The sequence below is a fragment of the Musa acuminata genome, chromosome BXJ2-2, assembly GCF_036884655.1.
Source record: "Musa acuminata AAA Group cultivar baxijiao chromosome BXJ2-2, Cavendish_Baxijiao_AAA, whole genome shotgun sequence".
Lineage (NCBI taxonomy): Eukaryota > Viridiplantae > Streptophyta > Magnoliopsida > Zingiberales > Musaceae > Musa > Musa acuminata.
The window spans coordinates 33,868,632-33,888,209 of NC_088339.1; the positions used below are offsets into that span (position 1 = coordinate 33,868,632).

Genomic DNA, 19,578 nt, shown 5'->3' on the forward strand with positions numbered 1-19,578 from the left:
TAAAAAGCCTATCTACCGATGGCACTAAAGACTCGATAACCTATGGAAGTCAAATTCAGGCAAAAAGGAGTTTGCATTTACAGTGACTCGATAGCGTTTCCAGCTTGGACGTTCTGTACAAACTCTAAACCCATTTAAACCTCATATTTACAGGACCACCAAACTCTACTCGAGAGTGGCGTTTCGGCAGCTTCAACAGCTGATGACAGACACAGTAGAAGACGACACATTTACATCGACACAGGCGGTAAGGTCAGGATTAATTGAGAGAGAGAGAGAGGAGGGATCATGCTAGAGCTGGGGCAACACAGTGCTTCTCAGAGCTCCTCCCACAAGCAAATCCTTCGATTCTCACCTTGGGGCTCCCACCCAAGGAAGATCCACAGGTCGGAGACCCTCTTTCAACTCTTCCGGCCTGCTTCATCCCGGGGGAGTTGGGTCGAGGAGAAGCCAAGGACTGGGCTTGTTTGGCAAACTGCACATCGTGGATGACCGGATTATTAGTGCGTACGGGAGGAGAGCCACGGAAGAAGCCACCCACTTGGTTGCTAGAGTCAGGATCATTGTCTGAGTCATCCTGATAGCAAGCCAGCTAATTAGAATCGCCTGCCACATCAATGAAAAGGAAGACTATGAACTTGGTATATGAATGTCAGTCAGAATAATACCTGGCTCAGGATGAGTTCAAGAATCTCAGGAGCACAATCCACTCTGTACATGGGCAAAAAGCTGCAGAAAGATGTTCAGCAAATTTAGTGAACAATTAAACCACAAAAGCGAGCACCAATGAGAATCAGCAAAATTGCACAACATAATAAGATTAGTAATGCACACTCACCCCTTTGGCTTAGAACTGACTCTATTGAGAGCATTAATGAAATAAGGGGCTCTTGTGGCTCGACGGGGTTGAGGACAAATGACCTCAGACCTGGGAATTGGTTGGTTGTCAATTTGCCAAAACCTAGATCTTCTATCAGACATGCAATCATGATAAAGTTGTCCAATGGAATTAACTCTCACTGGGCAGTTCTCCATTTTGCAATTCTCCTGTATCACAACAATAGAAGCGCCAGAAAATGATAAAGGATCAGTCATGGGCATCTGCATATTTATTACTTTTTTCAAGAACATAAAGTGCAAAACTCTAATTTTCCTAAGAATTTCGTTTCATATAAGGCTTATTACACCTGTGCTTCATATGTGCAGGGCAAAAGCACAGATCTAACAAGTCTAAAGGATACTATAAAATCGCTGACTAAAACCAATATTACATTAGTATGAAATGTATTGACATAAAGAAAACATCCTATGAAAATATTACATATATTTTGGCTTGTCAATTCACTTGAATAAAGGCAAGGTACATAAAAAGAAAGATGCATTGTAAGCCAAAAGTCAGATGGTCTCATAGGAAAGATGTATATTTTATTCAGACATCCAATATAAAATGTTGCGATATTTAAAGAGGTAGTAGGATAAACATGTTCATCCATGAATTCCCAACAACATAAATTTACAAGCACAGAAAAATTTGCCCAAAAGCAACGATAACATTCTTTCAAATAATACTAGAAACAAAAATATAAGATAAACTAGGAGAGGAAAAGAAGATCAACCGATACTTAATTCTGATATGATCATTATCTACCAACAAAATCAATCAAAAGCCAATTCCATGAGGTGACCATCGGAACCACCATGAAAAGGTGAAACTCTTAACTGAAATCTAGAAAGACCAAAAGACACTTGCAGCACTTAATATGAAACATGGCTTACACGTGAATTTGGTTGCTCTTAAAATAATCTCCAAGCAAAACTTTATCCCAAGAAGACATGTACAAGTCTTTAGGCAACACCAGCCACAGAACCTAAGGAACTCACAAGTGCAAATGTTACAGAGAGCTCCAACTATAATGACTATTCATAAAGACTCCTCGGTGAAAAGACCTGTCATTTAGATGTTGGGTAAAAGACTATAGATAAATGTTCTCCACGAAAGGCAGAACAACATCTGCAAAGATTCCAACAGGCAACCTAATTCCAGAAATGTCAAAGCTGCTTGGGAATGTGGGAATAAAATTCTTCCTTCCATCAAGCAAAGTAAAAGGAGATTCTGTTGAATAGATTCCTCCTGCCAATTCACAAAAGTTGCTTCACTCGAGCACTATCCGGTTGAACACCATACAGTAGGAGATTGGTTTGAATACCAAACAAATTAATAGAAAAGTAACCACGGATAAGTAAAAGAAACCTTCTTTCTAAGAAGCAGCATTATTGTTGATACTCCAATTTCAAAGAACTTTCCCTAGACGCACTAACGATTAGCGTTACTTTTGATTCTTCGGAAGAGAAAAGCTTCGATCAATTTAATAGAACCAGAGAGCAACCGCAAGAAAAATTCTGTAGGCTTATCTGATGTATTTGGTTTCAAATGAACTAAAACAGTAAAGCAGATCCTAGGTCATGCGACAACATGAACAAATTGGCCAGAAGACCAAATAAATTTTTGACATCAAGTAAATGAAATGCGAGGATCCCTGGATTTTCCAGGATAGAAAACCTTTAGAATCGATGACAAACTGAGAGCAGGAACCAGTCCATGTGCGACCAGATTGCATCATAACCACGAGAAATGTATCAGGTCTTGCAGAAGAAAAAGGAGCTTTTTTTTTCCTTGAGAAAAGATGTCTCACATGAGATTTGAATGCACCGGACGACGCAAGTTACAGATAGGTCATATAAGAAACAAAAAATTAGAAGGAAAGCAGAAAACATCACGGAGGAGCATCTCAGCCTTCCACAAGTAAATTTTCAGAAATAGTACAGACAACTCCAAGAGAAAATCTCACAAATCCACCAAAACAAGGAAAGGAAATGTGTGAAGCTAAATTTAAAACGGAAAAACCCTAATCTCACATTACCATGTAAAAATCGCCGATCCTCCCCTCTATTAGAAGATCTAAGCCAATAGCCAGGAGGGCGCCTCTATTTTACGTCAAACGCACCAGATCCCGCGCCTAACCCCGAGTTCCTCGTCAAGATCGAAGCGATCGGGCCATGAAGACCCAGATCCCCATTGTGTGCAGCGTCCGAAACGCTACGCGCGGGGGTAGGAGGGAGAGGAGAAGCACACCAAAAGCGTGAGAGAGGAGAAGCAACGAGGGAAACCACGTCCTCCTCCTCCTCCTCTCTCTCTCTCTCTCTCTTCTTCGCCTCCGCGAGAGACGGCGAGGGGGTATCCGTGCTACTCTCTCGCGACCTTATAACGACCCCCGCGAGGCCTCGATTTATTCTCGATCTAACCGGTGGTCACGGACGCCTTAATAGTCCACCGCTCCACTTAGTCGTTCTCGTTTTCCACTAATCGTTATATAACTCCTCTTAAGTTGAATTAACGGCTACCATTAATACCTTCTCTTTTGTGACCCTCTCCTACCCGTCCCTCGTTAGTCGTGAAAGCCAGCTGTTACAGCCCTTTACGTGATTGTTCTCATTAGTGGATTAACAAACGAATACCTGGCTTGTGGTTGGCGCGATATTGGGACCCCTTTTGTTGGTCATACAGGTGGCAGGTGGGGACGACGTCTCCATTCGGGAATGATCCGTTCCCGCACCGAGTCTGACTCGCTTGTCCAAACCGGGTTAACGCGGAGCACTCGCCACCGACCGTACCTAGGGGAAACGCCTATCATTCCTTCTTCTACTTTCTTTCTTACCGGCACTGTCACCAATCGGGGAACTGGGTAGCTCAAGTGGATCCCACGATAGGGCCCAGAAACGACTGAACTCGTTCCGAGCGACTCGGCGAGTCGAGGGGGGGCCTCGGGGCGAGCGACAGCCACGCGCGCGTGGTTGCCGTACCACGATTCTCCCGCCCTTTGCCCAACTTTGGATCAAACGGCCGTTTTCGCGTCCGTCACTGACATCCTAACTCCGTGAACAGCCGTCAGTAAAGACGACAGGTGCGGCAGATGAGGTACTTTGATTTCTTCTCATAATGCCGTCCGATTCTGATCGTACGGTTGATAACATCCGATTCGGATAAAAAGCGATGGCTGGCCATACTTACCGTCGTGTCCTTGGGAAACGTCTCCGTCTTAATTCGAAACTTGTAGATTACCATTTAACGGGAGCGGCATTACGTGATTATATTATTTAATTCCCAAAGTTTCTTTATATATATATATAAAAGAATCTAAGAAAAAGATCGATGTCGAGGAAGACATGGAATCTTTGGTTGCGTGGAGGAGTCAGGGTTGACCGTGATTCTGGTTGGCTGACTTTTGGTCAAAGTTATCATAACATTTTTTAGTACATAAAACATTTTTGCCCCACAAATCAACCCTACTTTGTTTCGAGTTTGAGTAAAGTTGAAGTATATCATCTTTCAAATGTTGCCACCAAAATATTCAAATTGAAACGATCGTGTTCAAAGCTGCAACTATTTTACTTCAGTTGTTCCTCGTCCTTTGTAAAAAGGGTCTCTCTTTTTCACTTGCTGTTCTTCTTGATTTAGTCACTTTATGACTTCAAAATTCCATTTTACGACTTCAAAATTGTGCATACATTTATTTATATTGGCAAGTTGACTCCTATTGTGAAATCACATAAAGTTTATATCAAGATATGTTAAGATTTGATTAATTAAGGAATTAATTGGGAATATAAACAACATAAATATAATTTTTTTTCCAAGGTCAGGCATACATTTGTATTCTTAGATTCCTTATCTACATCTTTATCAGTGTTCTTCAGCGTCTGCTTCTTTGGTTGTCATCATCCTCCTACCTTTACCTATTCTCACACACATGATACATGTGCACAGAGCAAACAGACATGGACAAGCGAAGGAGAGTGTTGTCTGCTTTTGTGGGGTGGATGTGTGATTGATTAGTATTTCTTCCTAACTTTTTGGTCTCCATCAACTTCACCAGAGAATAACATTTTTCTTTTCCTTTTGTTTATGACCGTAAGAGATGACATGCCTCCTTCCGATCTGATCTATTTTCCAATCCATGAATGAAACTTACAATAACATTTCAGATTTCATGTGTCTGTCATGTATGAGAATTTCTTTGGATTCAACAAAGCTCACAACTTTGTCTTCTTTCCTTCTGTAATTGCAAGTATAGTAGTACATCAGTTTGAGTCCATATAATGATTGGTATGTTGTACACCGAATTCTTTTACTTTGTTGTTACTACTCGTAATAGTAACAACTAGTCCTCACTTAGAATCTTCCACTGGCACTGGCACTGGCACTGGTACTGGTGGCAGTGACTTGTTCAAGCCAAACTTCCAATTTAACTACTCAAAATAGTAGAAAATTTCCGAAAATTTGATGGATGAGTTCTTTGTACCAAAACTAGTATATGTTTGTTCTATCACGCACTACTTGGAATGCAAGCCGGAGATGAATTTTGTGTAGAAAGCTTCTGTGTTTGCATCTTCTGAACAAGGAAGGTATGAAGAGAGATATAGCAGTTTGTAAAGGAGTTACTCGATCAAAGGCTTACTTCTTTGCTTGTCATCCAATGATCACATTTATTTTGGTACAAGGCATTATCACATCACAAGCACGTAGTCAATAAGACTTATTTTATTGTATGACATGGTCACTTGGCAGGTGCAGGGTCAACTCCTTGTTCTTGATCCAAGTGTAATGGTGGTTGGCTCTTTTGGGTGGTGAGGTTGATGTGAACGCCGGGGCTCCCGAAGATGCAGGAGCAATCGACGAGCAACGAGTTGTTTACAATCTGCACGTTGCTGTTCACCCGTGTGATCGATGGTTTCTGCTTGATCGCTGCCTTTGTCGTCTCGCCTTCTTCAGTCTGTGCTTCATCCTCCAAGTTGTCGTCATGGAGCTGCTGCTTTCTGCTGTGATAGGCGTAGGAGGAGCCGAGATCCATGTGAGCTCCGAGGTTGTGCCCTGCGATGGTGACGGCCCTCGTCTCGTTCTCCTCCTCCTTCTTTGCAGCTGCGGCCTCCGCGTGCTTGGAGGAGCCGTAGTGATTGCTACTGTGGTTGTTCTTGGGTGGTTCCCCTGCGCCATTGCTGGAAGTTCTTGTGCCGTCGTTCTTGATACCGTTGTCTCGCTCGAACGTGCGCTTGGGTTCAGGCTCCGGATGTGGCGTCGGAGTGGCGGAAGGCTGTGTGGTGTTGCTCTTGGGGGAGGGGGGCGGTGTTGGGGAGGAGGTCTCGATGACCTCGGGAGATCGAGGAGGAGTTGGGGAGCGGATCGTCACTATGGGCTTCAGGGACGCCGTTAGGGTTTCCACAGTAGGAGAAGTCTGAGTTGAGCCGGCTATGGGGGGCTGTGGTGGCGTTGGGGAGGAAACCTTGACGACTTCCGGGGACTGGGGAGGAGTTGGGGGGCGAGTCGCTGGTTTTGAGACCTCTGTAGCAGGAGGTGGTAGTGTTTCCTGAGGCTGAGTTGGAGGCGGCGGAGCATGTGTCGGCAGCAGAGGTATCCCAGCAAACGGCGAAGCTCGAGGAGCCGGTGCCGGCTGAGCCTGCGGCGGTGGTGGCGGTGGCTCCATCCTGGCCAGCGAGGCGAGACGGAGCAACCACGAGCGTCCGGTCGGAAACTGGTTCGCCATCGCACGCTCACTCTGTCACTCGACGGAGACCTCTAAAGAGGAGATGGTGGGGTACGAGAGGCTCCCACCAACTCCTTATTTATAGGGAGGGGGGAGTCGAGAGGCGACGCCGGAGTTGGAGTTCTGACGGCAGAGGATAAAAGGCTAAGGCAAAGCATCAGATACGAGGGCAGAGGAGAGCAAGGAAGGTGATGATAGCGGCCATGAAGGAGAACAAGGTTGGTATCGGATTGCTTTGAGGTGTCGATCGAGAAAGGACGTCGACTCCATCTGCCGCAGGATTCATGTCCGCGTTCTCGGTGCACGTCTGCCATGGTGGAGGAGGCCGCCAACCTGCATGGGCTTCTCTCTTCTCACGGAAGAGAGGCAAAGGTGGTGGCCGAGAGCGTGACACGTCTTTCTCATCGGATGGGTCATTGGTCGAACAAATATATTTCATATATATATATATATATATATATATTATAAAATTAAATTTATTATATAGTGACAAAAGGATTATAGGAAAAAAAATAGACATATTGAAGAAAATAAAGAGTAATAAATACAATAGAATCTCTCCAATAGTTATGAACTGATTGGGATAATTACAGATATTGTGTCAGCTGATAACATCTAAAACTCTCTTAAAAAAAAGAAAAAAATTTCTGGAAAAAATCGTTTTCAAAATTCCACATCTCTTTTTTGCCTAAAATTTAGAATATCCTTTTCCCTTCCTTTTCCTATGGTTCATTGGGTGAAATGATTCAATTATAATATTTTTATATTACAAATATTTTTAGAATCATAAAAAAACATTGTAGCGCAATATACAAAATATTATAATTTTTTATAAATTTTATAAAAATATTGTGTTTATAATGTTTTTACACTGCATTATAGTGTTTTAAATAATACTAAAAAAATTTATAATGCAGTAAAAAAATACTATAATATAATATTTTTATTTTTAATAATATTAACAAAATATTTTATTTTTATTATTGAAAATAATGAAATAGATATATATAAGTTGACTTTAGAAAGTTATATACTCGGACCTTTATAAATCAATCTTAATCTTTGATCATTTTCGATATAGAACTAATTGAGAGTGTATTAGTTATGAAGTAAAGTTGAGGAAAGGTAGAAAGATTTCAATCACAGCGAATTTGTATCCGTTGGTCTTTTATCAGGACAAATTAAGTGGGCAGCAGACTGATGTCAATTAACAAAAACACATTGGTGAAGATATGCTATCATTAACAGTGGTAGAACAATAACATGTATAAGTCAGTGTCCTGATCAGAACCAACACTCAGCTTCACCAACAGAAGGCGAGACAACCATCGATGGATCGAATGTACTAAACTCTGTAGTTGAAGTCGCGAGTAGCCTTCAGCATAAGGCTATGGCTGGCTCAGCCGGAGCAGGCATCACCATTGAGAAGTTTGATGGCTCAGGTAGCTCAGGAAGAGGCAGTAGGCGGTTCCTGAACAAGCAAAGGGCTTCACGCATCCATTCGTATCGACAGAGTTGAAATGCTTGTGGCAAAGCGACCTGTTGTTACAGAGTCAAAGAGTTCAAGGATACAAGATTGGTTGATCAAAATTTGTGATTGATTTGAGTCTATAACTAAGGTGGAGTAGTAGCAAATACTGACCCACATCCTGCCATGTATACTCTGCTCGGGCCAGTAGTCTAGTTCCTCTGTGACCTCCAATGCAAACATATAGCCTTTGCAAGCTCCTTCCAGGCCGCAAGTGCCTTGTCTGCTCTTACTTCTGAACACCCAATGACCCAGCTCAACTCCCTGATCATAAATTGCAGATGATCAACACAATCTTTTGAGAGAGAGAAAGCAATCGGTTGTCTAACAAAACTTGAGATACACTAGATGCATCATCCAACATAAAGATTGATGAAGCAGATAAATCTTGTAAACATAAGCTTTCAAAAGTAAACACAGTAGAGTCCTAATCAGAAATAAGAACGCCGACGATTGAATGCTTTCAAGTTGCAGTTAGAAAATGATGGAATGTTTCAAATATACCACCATAGATAAAATAGTTTCATGTTTGATTGAACACCCAATTACTTCAACAATAGAGTGAGTGCAAATAAGGACCCCTTTTCGTCTGTCTCAATCATTCAATTATTTACTACCAGTTTCATCTTCCGGTAAGTTCAAAGGAACTATTTCCAATGGACTCATGTTGCTAAGGACTAGTATGCTAATGCCACCTGAAGTCAACTCAGCAAATAGGCATAAAGCAGTGATTTAGGTATGACAACGATCATTGATGGTCTGCCTACTGGTTGGTTAGATTTGCTTTCTTGTGATCCAAGTGACACCTAAGTTATGCAACTAAAACTCTCAACCATAAACACAAGGGCCCATTTGCATCAGACGAGTAACACGGTGGAGATGGAGCTGTAAGATCATTCCTAAGAACAACTCACATGAGAGATGATGCAGGGGTCAAGCAAACAAGAGACATATCACATGTCCAATGGGTGGGTATGGGGAACACTGATGATGTTAAAATCACTTTGCCATAAAGCTCCAAAAATAATAGTTAGTGACTGACAGCTTTGTTGGAGATGAAAATGACATGATGACTCTAATGATAAAGAGTGACATCACACCAATCAAGTTAGATTCTTCGGAAATGGACTTTTTACTTTTCCAAAAAAATGGAAGCACCAGACTAAGATATCTGCCAATGGCAAGTCAACATGGAATCCCAAATCACAGAAACTAAAAGCAAGAAAAGAAAAAGTTTAATTTTGCCACATCCTCTTAGGTAGCAGTCATTGTTAACACCAGTAGAGTTTCTAAAATGACTTCTGTTTCAACCAGTATCGATCAGAGATTAAATTCATGACTACAGTTGAGCAAAATATACAAAGATTGGAATGGAAAACAATGTCTTTTTTCTTTGGGGCATAACATCAAACTAATGGAAGGTGCAATTCAAAGAGATTATCTGATGCAAAAAGGAAAAAAGAAATGACAAGTTTCTGAACTCTATCTTCCTTCTACCAATACTTACTTTGATGATTCCCCTCACACCTGCTTCCTCCAAAGCTTCTCGGCATGCTGCTTCACACGCAGTTTCATCTTTCTCCCAACCACCCTACACCAAGGATCGGACTGTTCAGGAACCTTAACCATCCACATTCTGAACGTGAGGCTAACAAGAAGTTCTTACCTTTGGGAAGATGAGGTCATGTCGACCTGGTGAACTGATCATGAGGACTTCCACTCTGTTCATCAGATCACCAGATTGATTGCTGGAGTTCCCATTTATCTTGTAAGGAATGCATCTGATCAATCCATCAGGGCATACATCAAGAATCAGAAACATATACAGAGGGGTAACGAGTGCAAATCTTGTTCCAATGAATCACTACATCATAATCACAAGTCAGCAAAGCTCTACAAGGATGATGGTAAAGACCCCATCATGACAGTTGCTGACAGAAAAGCTACAGAACTACTGTTACTGCAGCTCACTAAGATCTAAAAGATCAAAGAAAACTGATATATCTTACTTGAATCTAACGAATAACAGATTACTGGATTGGATTTCTTGAATCTAAAGAACTGAAATGTAAGAAGAGTTGAAGCTGAAGTAAATACCCTGCGACAAGCCGAAACTGGTTATCATACCGCTGCAGACGTCGACCCTGCCGAGCTAGCAGAGGCGAAGACATGATTCCGCTGGAAGTAAGAAAGCTTACGACTTTAGGGAAGGGAACACAAGAAACAAAATGGAGACGAAAGGAGGCAAAATACAAAGGAATCGATCAACGCGACACGGAGATTAAAAGCACATCTCACCCGAGATAATATTCTGGTTTCAGAAACAGGGGGTACCGCCCTTGAAACCCTGGGGACGCAGTTATCACTTCGAAGACCTATTCGAGCCCTCGTTTTGCACAAAGCTCACAACTTTTGGCTCTTAAACCCCTCTTCCTCACAGTCCTGACCTTCCCCACGACGGCATTGCAGAAAACACAAGAAAAACGACGGCGAAATAGCAACAAGAAGCCAAAACAAAGCCCAAGGCAAACGCTAGAGAGTTGGGAGAGAAGAAGACAAGAGAAGAGATTTGCTGGGGCTGCTGCGTCTTCTCGCGCGAGGTATTTAATGCCTCTGCGTCAACCGAACGGCACAGAGATCAACCGATCGGCAATAAAAGCCACGACTTTTCGAAACTGGGCAACACCGACGAGATCGGAAGTGGTCAGAAACCACAACAAGGGGGTGCAAGCTGGGATCTTTCATGAGGAAACCGCAATCCTGGGTTGCGTGAACTGCATTAAAAAACAGGGAACGAGGCGCCAACCACCTTTTTGCGGCAGGATCGGATCAACGCTTGTCGTGTACGCCGATAAACCAGTGAAAATTTTGGAATACGTCGTGTCCAGGATAAAGATGACGGTGGTGAGGGATAGGCGAAGGAGTGGACTTTCTGTACGACCTTCTCGAAAGGAGCGTTGACTTTTCCGGTCAAATCTCTTCTTTTACGGCGATTATTTGGTCATTTTGTGGGATTGTTTCGGTCACCCCCGCTCTCTCTCCCCCTCTCGTTCTGGGGAAACAATTCCCCCATGGGACGTACCTGCCTTACGATTGGAAGGCATGTGAGGATCGGGATGGGACCCACAGGGTGGCAAAAGGGTTTGCCCCACCAAACGTACCTGCCTCACGATTGGTACGCAGATACGGATCGGACGTGGGACCTACAATGTAGGTGAGAGACAGAAGTGAGCTGTAAACAGGGAAGGTGAAAGGTTGTGTCCGGTTTGAGCTATCTCGGTTGCCACGCTCTTAGAACATAGCTGACACGTAATTAATTCTTATAAGTGGCATTTTGTTATGATCATACGAAACAATAAATGATAAGGTTGAGTCCGATTTGATCCTTCTTGCTTTTGTTCGAGCAAGACGTACGGGAAGCAAATCCTAGATGGGATGGTCGTGATTATCCGATAAAACTCTTTTTAGATGTTTATGTTAGGGCGATTGTCCGTGAAAATAGTTTTTATAGATTTTTTTTTGGTGATATTTCTTTTTATAGTTTTCAAGCAGTCATCTCTTATCTCTAGTACTTCAAAAAGCTGTAATTTTTTTGCTCGATCCAAAAGTTTTTCCCCCAAATGTTTTATGGATTGATTTTTAACTGCAAAAACACTATATAGTATTTTGTTTTAAAATATTATATAGCGTTTTTAAAATAAAATTGCTATATAATTTTTTAAAAAAATACTGTATAGTGTTTTTGAACTAAATATTGATATCACAGTATTTTTGAAACAAAAACACTATACAATATTTTTAAAACAAAAACACTATATAGTATTTTTTGTATAAAAACTAACCAACAAAATATTGCAAACAGTTGATGGAAAATATTTTTTTGCTTGGACGGGAAAATACATGACAGCTTTTGGAAGGTATTTTAAGGATTTTTGAAATACAAGGTGATAAAAAGGGTATCATCTAAAAATTATCCAAAAATAATATATTTTCTAGTACAATCTCTTTTTATTGTGTGATTATTATTTTTATTTTTTTATAATTATAATTTTAATTTTTAAATATTTTTAAACTATCTCTTTACGTATGAACTCAAAGGACGGCATCGAGGGGGCACACGAGTGAGATTGGATGGTGTTGAGTAGTATTGACAATGACGACAAGCAACATTGATAGCAAATTGTGTCAACGGTGATGATGAACAGCATCAACAGTAAATGGAGAGGCGAGCGACATCGTCTTTGACTGTACCGATGACAAGCATCGACCGTTAACGATATCAACAATCGACATTTACAGTGAGCAAGGTTGACGACAATGACGTCAATAGTGAAGATGAAATAAGAGGTTATGAGAAAAAAAGATAAAATCAATAATACTGAGATCGTAGATAGTAAAATACAAATTATTATTTAAAAAATTATAAATGAAAAAGGATTATCTATAATAAAAAGAGACCGTAAATAAATAATATGCATCTTATATTAAAATAATATGAGATTTAAAATATTTTTTAAATGAAAGATATATAGGATAAAGTTATCACTACTATTATAATTATAGTAAATATATATATATATATATATATATATATATATATATATATTTCTTAAAATCATGGCAACAATTTTAAGTCTTTATCTTTTTACGGTGACGATGATTAATCAGTTTAAGTCACTCAAATCGAGCTTAGACCGAGTGTAGATCTAGCTCAAATCGAGCCCAGATCAAGATAATTGGTTCGGTCAAAATTGATGAATCGGTTCAGCCGAACCAATTCATCGATCTAACAATTGATCAAGAGGATTGGTTGGATTACTAGTTTGAGAACAGGAAATTTAGTTTGTATTATGATGATATGTAATTGGCTTGTATTGATTTGGGTCAAATCAAAATCGGATGAATCATATTAATTATATACGATGATGAGGACAAACTTCATCATTTTTCCTTTTGTCATGTATTAATTAGATAATAAATATGAAAGCTCAAGGCTATAGTGGCAAAAAGAAAGTGCATAATTCTTTTCTAGAAAATTAAATAAAATTATTCTAAGAAGTACTAATACATATTTGACAAAAATTGATAATTTTATATAATAATAATAATAATAATAATAATAATAAATCTTTGAAAATCTATAATCCTAATATCCCGATAAAAAATTTATTACTACTCCCTGCTCTCATAAACCTTTATAATTTATTTATATCTAAAATATTTTTTATATTTAAAAAATAAAATATATAAGCTCATATTTTAAAAAATGAATCATATAAGCTCATCTCATCAAGTAGTTAACAGAGTCATGACATGATGACTCATAATAAATTATTAATATAATAATACATATAATTTAAGTTAAAAAAAATTATTTTAACCCATGTAATTTTGATCATGAACCACTTAAGCCTTTATGATGTTACTCATGTATAAAAGAACATCTATATTTTAAAAAATATAGTATATAAATCATTTCTATCAAGTCTGAATTAATAGATATATATAAAAAATATAGTCTATTTGTTTACATAGTATGTTGACTCACAATAAACTATTAATATAATAACATATGTAATTTAAATTAAAAAAATTGAGACCACCATCAATAACAGAAGGAGACGTCGTCGTAGAAGCGACCACCGATAGCACAATTGAGATGCTACTGTCTAGCATGGCATCGTGTACACATAGCCTCTCTCGCGTTGGCGATAAACTCAGGAGCTTTTGGTCCTACTTTAGGTAAATGTGTGTCGACTAATCAGATGCTAAGCATGCAATAGTCTTGTGATCCCTCTTCCTCCTTTTGGGTGTCTTCATCTCTACCACCTCCCACTTCGTCTTCTTATGTGTCCTCATCGTCACGCTTGCAACGTGGTGGTCTAGCTCTCCCTCACCTCAACCTCTGGCCCTTTCTACCTTTACCTCTCCGTCTTCATCCATCGATGTGGCCTTCATCGCTTCATCTTTTTTAACAAGATAAACTTTTTTTTTAACTTAAATTATACGTATCATTATATTAATACTTTATTGTGAATCAGCATATTACGTAAAGAAACTTTAATATTTGTCAACAACGAGTTATATGCTAAATTTTTTTAAATGTAAAAATTATTTTAAATACAAACAAAATAATAAAGACTCAAGTGATCCATGAATAAAATCACTTAAGTTATACGTATCATTGTATTAATAGTTTATTATAAAATAATATATCGATTTGATAAAAATATAATAATTATTTTATACATAAATTAAATACCAACTATTCTAAACCTATCAAATCAATTTCACATAATTTTTCTTCAAATCTTTGGAACATCATCCTCATGAAAATAAAAAGTAGTACAATGCAAAATCAACATGGGGAGCATGGAATCATTGTAAAACTTATTTAGGAATCTTGGCACTTAAAAACACATGGTTACACCACTTCATACATTTATTCTCAAGTCCAGTCATTCCTCACTACTGCAATACAGAGACAGAGTTCACTCGAGTGCCAAACAAACTAAGAATTACAGCAAAACGAATACAAGCCAGCTTTATTTAGATCCCATCCACAGTGGACAGAGATGTACAGGCTCATCATAACTGTTCTACAGACTGAGGGCCTTGAGAGAATCACCCTTCTGTTTCAGGCTAACCAGCAAACTGTCGAAACTCTTCTTGAATGACTCCACACCCTCGGCCTCAAGCTGTGCCCCAACTTCGTCCCAGTCAATCCCCAACTTCTCTAGTGCACTGTAAATTCCCTCAGCCTCCGAGATGTTTGAATCAATGGTCCTCGAGACGACACCGTGATCCATAAAGGCTTCAAGAGCCTGGTCGGGCATGGTCGAAACCTGGAACCACATCAAAATATAGGAATGTAATGCCAGGAACATTGTGCTATACCCATAAATTTGAAGTTAAAAACTCTGGATGCACCCATAGCTGAAGTTCCATGTTTGATGAAATTTCATATAGCCAGATAATAATACATTGGTCAAACCATGCCTAAGAGTGAAAAATATAACCAATTGTATGGTAGGTGTGGTGGCAAGACAATGACACACAAGTTGCATTTTGCCTAAAACTCCACCAAAGCAACTCAAATCCATGCTCTATGATCATGAATCATTAAATTTCTTGGTGTCCTTTATTATTACCATGGTAAGCACCAACATACACCTCTGATCAGACTATTATGCTCAGATAGATTTCACCATTGGGAGTTCAATCGGTAAAGCTATTTTTCTTTTTGTTTGAAATAATCTAGAAATACGTTGTAGTAACTAACCGTGTCAGGTCCAATAAGAGGATCGACGTAAAGAGTGTCAGGATATGCAGGATTCTTAACACTGGTCGAGGCCCATAATAACCTCTGCTTTTTGGCACCCTTCTTTACCAAAGCCTCCCAACGTGGACCAGAAAATTTCTTTTGATACAGCTTATAAGCTAGAGTTGCTTGAGCTACAGCTGCCTGCGGGGTTCCAGCATAGAGAAGGTAAGCATCTTTGTTAGTCTTCTCATTTTAGAAGCCACGGGCAACAGAGAGTTTACCTTTCCTCGGAGATCAAGAGCTTCAGGTGTCCCAATCTTTTCTAGCATTTTATCAACGAGAGTGTCAACACGACTGACAAAGAAGGAAGCCACACTGGTCACCTTAGAAAGGTCACTGAGCCCAGAAGACTCGAGACCATCCAAATAAGCATCGATCACAGCTTCATATCTAGGGAGTGAGAAGATCAACTGTAAAATATAGAAGTATAATCAGCGCATCAATAATCAACATGTAATGAAGTATTCTACTGTAAAAGCATACGGCCATCATGATTACAAAAAAATACCCCTAAAATCAGGTTCAGGAAGATTTTAGAGATGTAAACTAAAAGTGGCACAGAAAGTGAAACAATTTGAAGATCCAACCAGAATAATTGAATGGAACCATAGAGAAGTGATTCAAAGGAAAATTGGTCTTTTTTTTAAAATAACGTATCTTCTGTCAAGGAGGGTGAAGTATATAATTTAAGATGGTCAGAGGAAAGACACAAAGCAACTGAACTTACCGTCACATTAACGCTTATACCAAGTGAAATAACTTGTTTGACGGATGGAACACATTCTGCTGTAGCTGGGATCTTTATATACACATTCGGGCGATCAACCACTTTGTGCAAATATTTAGCAGCTTCAACTGTGCCATCGGTATCGTTCGCAAGTCTAGGAGACACTTCAACAGATACATAACCGTCAGCGCCATATGTTTGATCATAAATGGGTTCAAAAAGTTTGCATGCATCTTGAATGTCCTTCACAACAAGTTCCCAGTAAGCACTTTCTATGTCCTTTCCTGCAGTTACCAGCTGCCTATAGACCAAAATTGCACTTTGTTCATGAATATATACAAAGATTTCGGAAAGATAAGCATGTAAATTATTAAAAGTTGAACCGCTGATAGAAAGATGACAGTTCTTATTCATGGTAATATATCTTTTATAGGTTCTTCCATAAAAATGAAAAAAAAATCCAAACCTCTGTGCTAAACACACTTATCATCTTTCTTTTTCAGGTTCTTCCAAAAAAAAAAAAAAAATCCAGGCCTCCGTGCCAAACACACATAGTTTTTCTCCAGCAACCACCAAATAAAAAAGTTCAAGAACCTACTAGAAACTTGGTCATGATGGAGATAATCTAGTCCATTAACTTAAGAATGATGGTATATGATAGGTCATTCACAAAGGACAATGGCACATACAGCTCGAGCCCAGCAAATTATTGTGGTTGATGCAAGATACTAAGTCAAAATGGTCGAATACCTGAATTGCTCATCATAGGCACTAGACGATGATATAGCTTTCTGAAAAATCTGCAGCAACATGATAATTCAGTTAAGATCAAATGCACTCTTATAAAAAATAAGAAAACATTTGACTGACATCAAATTCCAGAATATAATAGGTTCTTTTTCCAACTGAGTTTGATAAACTAAGGGGACCTTGAACTTTTAACCCAAAAAAAAATTACCGTGGGATTGCTGGTAACACCCCTTACACCACTGGCAATCAGCGGCAGCAAATCTGTTACAGGCCGGCAGAGATTGTCATACCATGGAGACTGTCCTTGTTGCTCATAGAGATCGTGGAGGGTTGTCCTCTTTGATGGGACACCATTTCCATCTTGCAGTGAAGACTTCACACTGGGTACATATTTAGTTCGAATTCAGGCAAACTTTTAAGAAAGTATCTTGATAACATGAAGCAAAAGATCAGAGTATCAGCAAACCAAAACACAATCTAAGAAACAGGAAGCACAAACCATGTATATGTATTACTATACAGCTCTACCATAATCCTTGTAGAGAACTACTGAAAAGTCAAAGTTTAACCATCATTGTCCTACCCATAATATCATCTAATTGTCATTCCACGTTGCGTTGTCATTCCACGTTGCTGCCACATTTGCAGGAAAAAATCCTATAACTTTTACATAGCCCCTATAGAAAAAATTGTCCTTGAACTTAAGTACCCATAAATTAAAATAGAAACTCTTGCGATTTTGGACCACATGTTGCAAGCAACAACCTCAATTCATTAAGTAATTCTAACAACATGACTCTTTCCGAGACTCGAGGCTAGCTTTTGCTACATCGGCCACAAACATACGTGAATTAGCAGATATTACAGTACCATTAGTACTGAATCTTTATTATCTAATCAAACCTAAGAAATCAAGCTTCAGAAAGCTAACTAAAAACTTTGTCTTTCAAACTTTGTCTTTCAAGAGTTCCACACATCTACAAAGGCTAAATAAGCGACAGCTTCTCACGGATCAACATCTGCAATACGAAAGACACCGTCTTTCTTGCATGGATGGAATCATGGTAGCAGAAACGGGATCTAACAAGACGATGATACATCAATCGAGATTCCCAATCCCTCACCCAAAAAAAGTCAAGGACCTCGTCAACTAACTAGCCGCTAGAGAATAACAGATCAACTTTGGTCTCACGGCAGATTGGAGACAACCGGCAAGACAAAGAAGAAGAAAGAAACAAAAAAAGAGATATTGTGACGAGGACAAGCGCAAGGGACGAGAGAAGCATACACCAACGCGCTCCACCCGGAGCGATCTCGTCGAATCGAGAGGCGGAGGGGAGCGATCGGGCTCCGAACCGGGCCGCTGCGTCTGCGGAAGTCGACGGAGAGCTTCGGATCGGATCGGAGAGGAGGAGATGAGACCGCGGTGAAGGCGGGGCTGGAGAGCTTCGAGATCGATGCCATGGTAGGGGGGGGGGGGGGGGCGGGGGTTGGTGGATGATGAGAGCAACAAGGAAGGATTTTTATCGAGGGGGTTCGAGGGGAGAGGGATATATGTTTTGGGCCCTTAAGGTGGAAGCCGCGGCGGCGGCGAAGGAGAGACGGGTAGAACGGTAAATTGAGTCATGGTTGCAGGGGTAGGTACGCAACACAACAGCGGAGGTGAGTCCGCCCGTGCTGTTGGGTTGGTTGGGATTGCCTGCATCTCTCCAGGCAGGGAACGTAGATTTCACGTATCCAACCGCTCTCTGACGTCAGAATGACACAGCTGAATATGAGGTGGCCTTCGTCGGTGGTGAAGATGCTCATGCATCCCCTGCCTGAGGGGAGACAGCCGATCTCATACTTATTGGAGCTTATCTATTGATATGCAAATTTAGGATTTTTCTATTTTTATTTTTAGTTTTGTGGGTTTTGGTGGGTAAGTGAAAGGGTTGAATGGGGTGTGGGATGAGTTAAACTTGGGTTCCGATTCTAAGATCCAATTTAGGATTGGCAACTGTTGGACTGTGGGACTCTTATTTTGACCTCTTGCTACTTATAATTGAAACTTCTACTAAGCATTATGACATCATAAATTATGAGAAGAAAATAATTAATATGTTGGTGATTTATTTGACAAATCTTAAGATATGCTCCGATGGTGATGATGATATGTCTCAGACGTTAAACCTGATGATGAACTGATGCGTTGTGGCTAATGAGTGCCTGATCTACGGGTCGATGTTGGGAGTCTTCGATCGACTGAGTTGGTCGCTGAGGTCAGTCAAACCCTCGAAACGGGTTGTGGCATCGAAATGTTGATTGGCGTCTCTCGGTCTGGACGTCGATTGGCGGCTCGTCGTTGGGATGCTGGTTGACGACTCCAAGGTCGGAATGCTCGTGGCTCGAGGGTAACCGTTTTCCTACAATGATGATATTTGTCAGGTGATTACCAACTTTGGCCCCATCGATGAGCAAGTCAGTAGTGGGTTGATTGGTTTTTTGCCTCCCCTTGGGCTGGATGTCGGTCATGGGCTTTTATACTACTGTATAAGGGTTGATTGTACATGGGTTTGGCATGACGATCGATCCTCGAGGGGTGAGATGGTACATTTGTACGATCACCATCGTGGGACGTGCCATGTGGCACCGTCCTGAGCTTTTCGGG

The 19,578-nt window shown here is 40.2% G+C and overlaps 4 protein-coding genes across 5 annotated transcripts; all 4 read right to left on the reverse strand.

The window, feature by feature from the left end:
• Window positions 1-32: 32 nt before the first annotated feature.
• LOC135606231 (uncharacterized) lies at window positions 33-3,299 on the reverse strand. Of its 2 annotated transcripts, none has more exons than XM_065097180.1 (4): window positions 2,922-3,299; window positions 839-1,047; window positions 669-729; window positions 33-577 (listed from the first exon to the last, which is right to left on the reverse strand). In XM_065097180.1, exons 1-4 carry the CDS (start codon window positions 2,922-2,924, stop codon window positions 287-289), a joined length of 564 nt encoding a protein of 187 aa, XP_064953252.1. In that variant the 5' UTR covers window positions 2,925-3,299; the 3' UTR covers window positions 33-286. The 2 variants fall into 2 exon arrangements, with proteins under 2 accessions (XP_064953252.1, XP_064953253.1); XM_065097181.1 differs by lacking the exon at window positions 2,922-3,299 and adding an exon at window positions 1,777-2,895.
• A 2,316-nt stretch (window positions 3,300-5,615) lies between these two features.
• Window positions 5,616-6,599, reverse strand: LOC135604867 (proline-rich receptor-like protein kinase PERK8). Its single transcript, XM_065094522.1, has one exon. The coding sequence runs from the start codon at window positions 6,597-6,599 to the stop codon at window positions 5,616-5,618; it is 984 nt and encodes a 327-aa protein (XP_064950594.1).
• A 1,198-nt stretch (window positions 6,600-7,797) lies between these two features.
• Window positions 7,798-10,964, reverse strand: LOC135605077 (nudix hydrolase 13, mitochondrial-like). Its single transcript, XM_065094764.1, has 6 exons — window positions 10,426-10,964; window positions 10,225-10,305; window positions 9,794-9,908; window positions 9,635-9,718; window positions 8,242-8,391; window positions 7,798-8,138 (listed from the first exon to the last, which is right to left on the reverse strand). Exons 2-6 carry the CDS (start codon window positions 10,296-10,298, stop codon window positions 7,977-7,979), a joined length of 585 nt encoding a protein of 194 aa, XP_064950836.1. The 5' UTR covers window positions 10,299-10,305; window positions 10,426-10,964; the 3' UTR covers window positions 7,798-7,976.
• Window positions 10,965-14,508: 3,544 nt separating this feature from the next.
• LOC135606233 (uncharacterized) lies at window positions 14,509-18,411 on the reverse strand. The gene is made up of 7 exons (XM_065097182.1): window positions 18,217-18,411; window positions 17,137-17,308; window positions 16,929-16,978; window positions 16,179-16,479; window positions 15,673-15,861; window positions 15,410-15,592; window positions 14,509-14,972 (listed from the first exon to the last, which is right to left on the reverse strand). Exons 1-7 carry the CDS (start codon window positions 18,390-18,392, stop codon window positions 14,727-14,729), a joined length of 1,317 nt encoding a protein of 438 aa, XP_064953254.1. The 5' UTR covers window positions 18,393-18,411; the 3' UTR covers window positions 14,509-14,726.
• Between the last annotated feature and the right edge of the window lie 1,167 nt (window positions 18,412-19,578).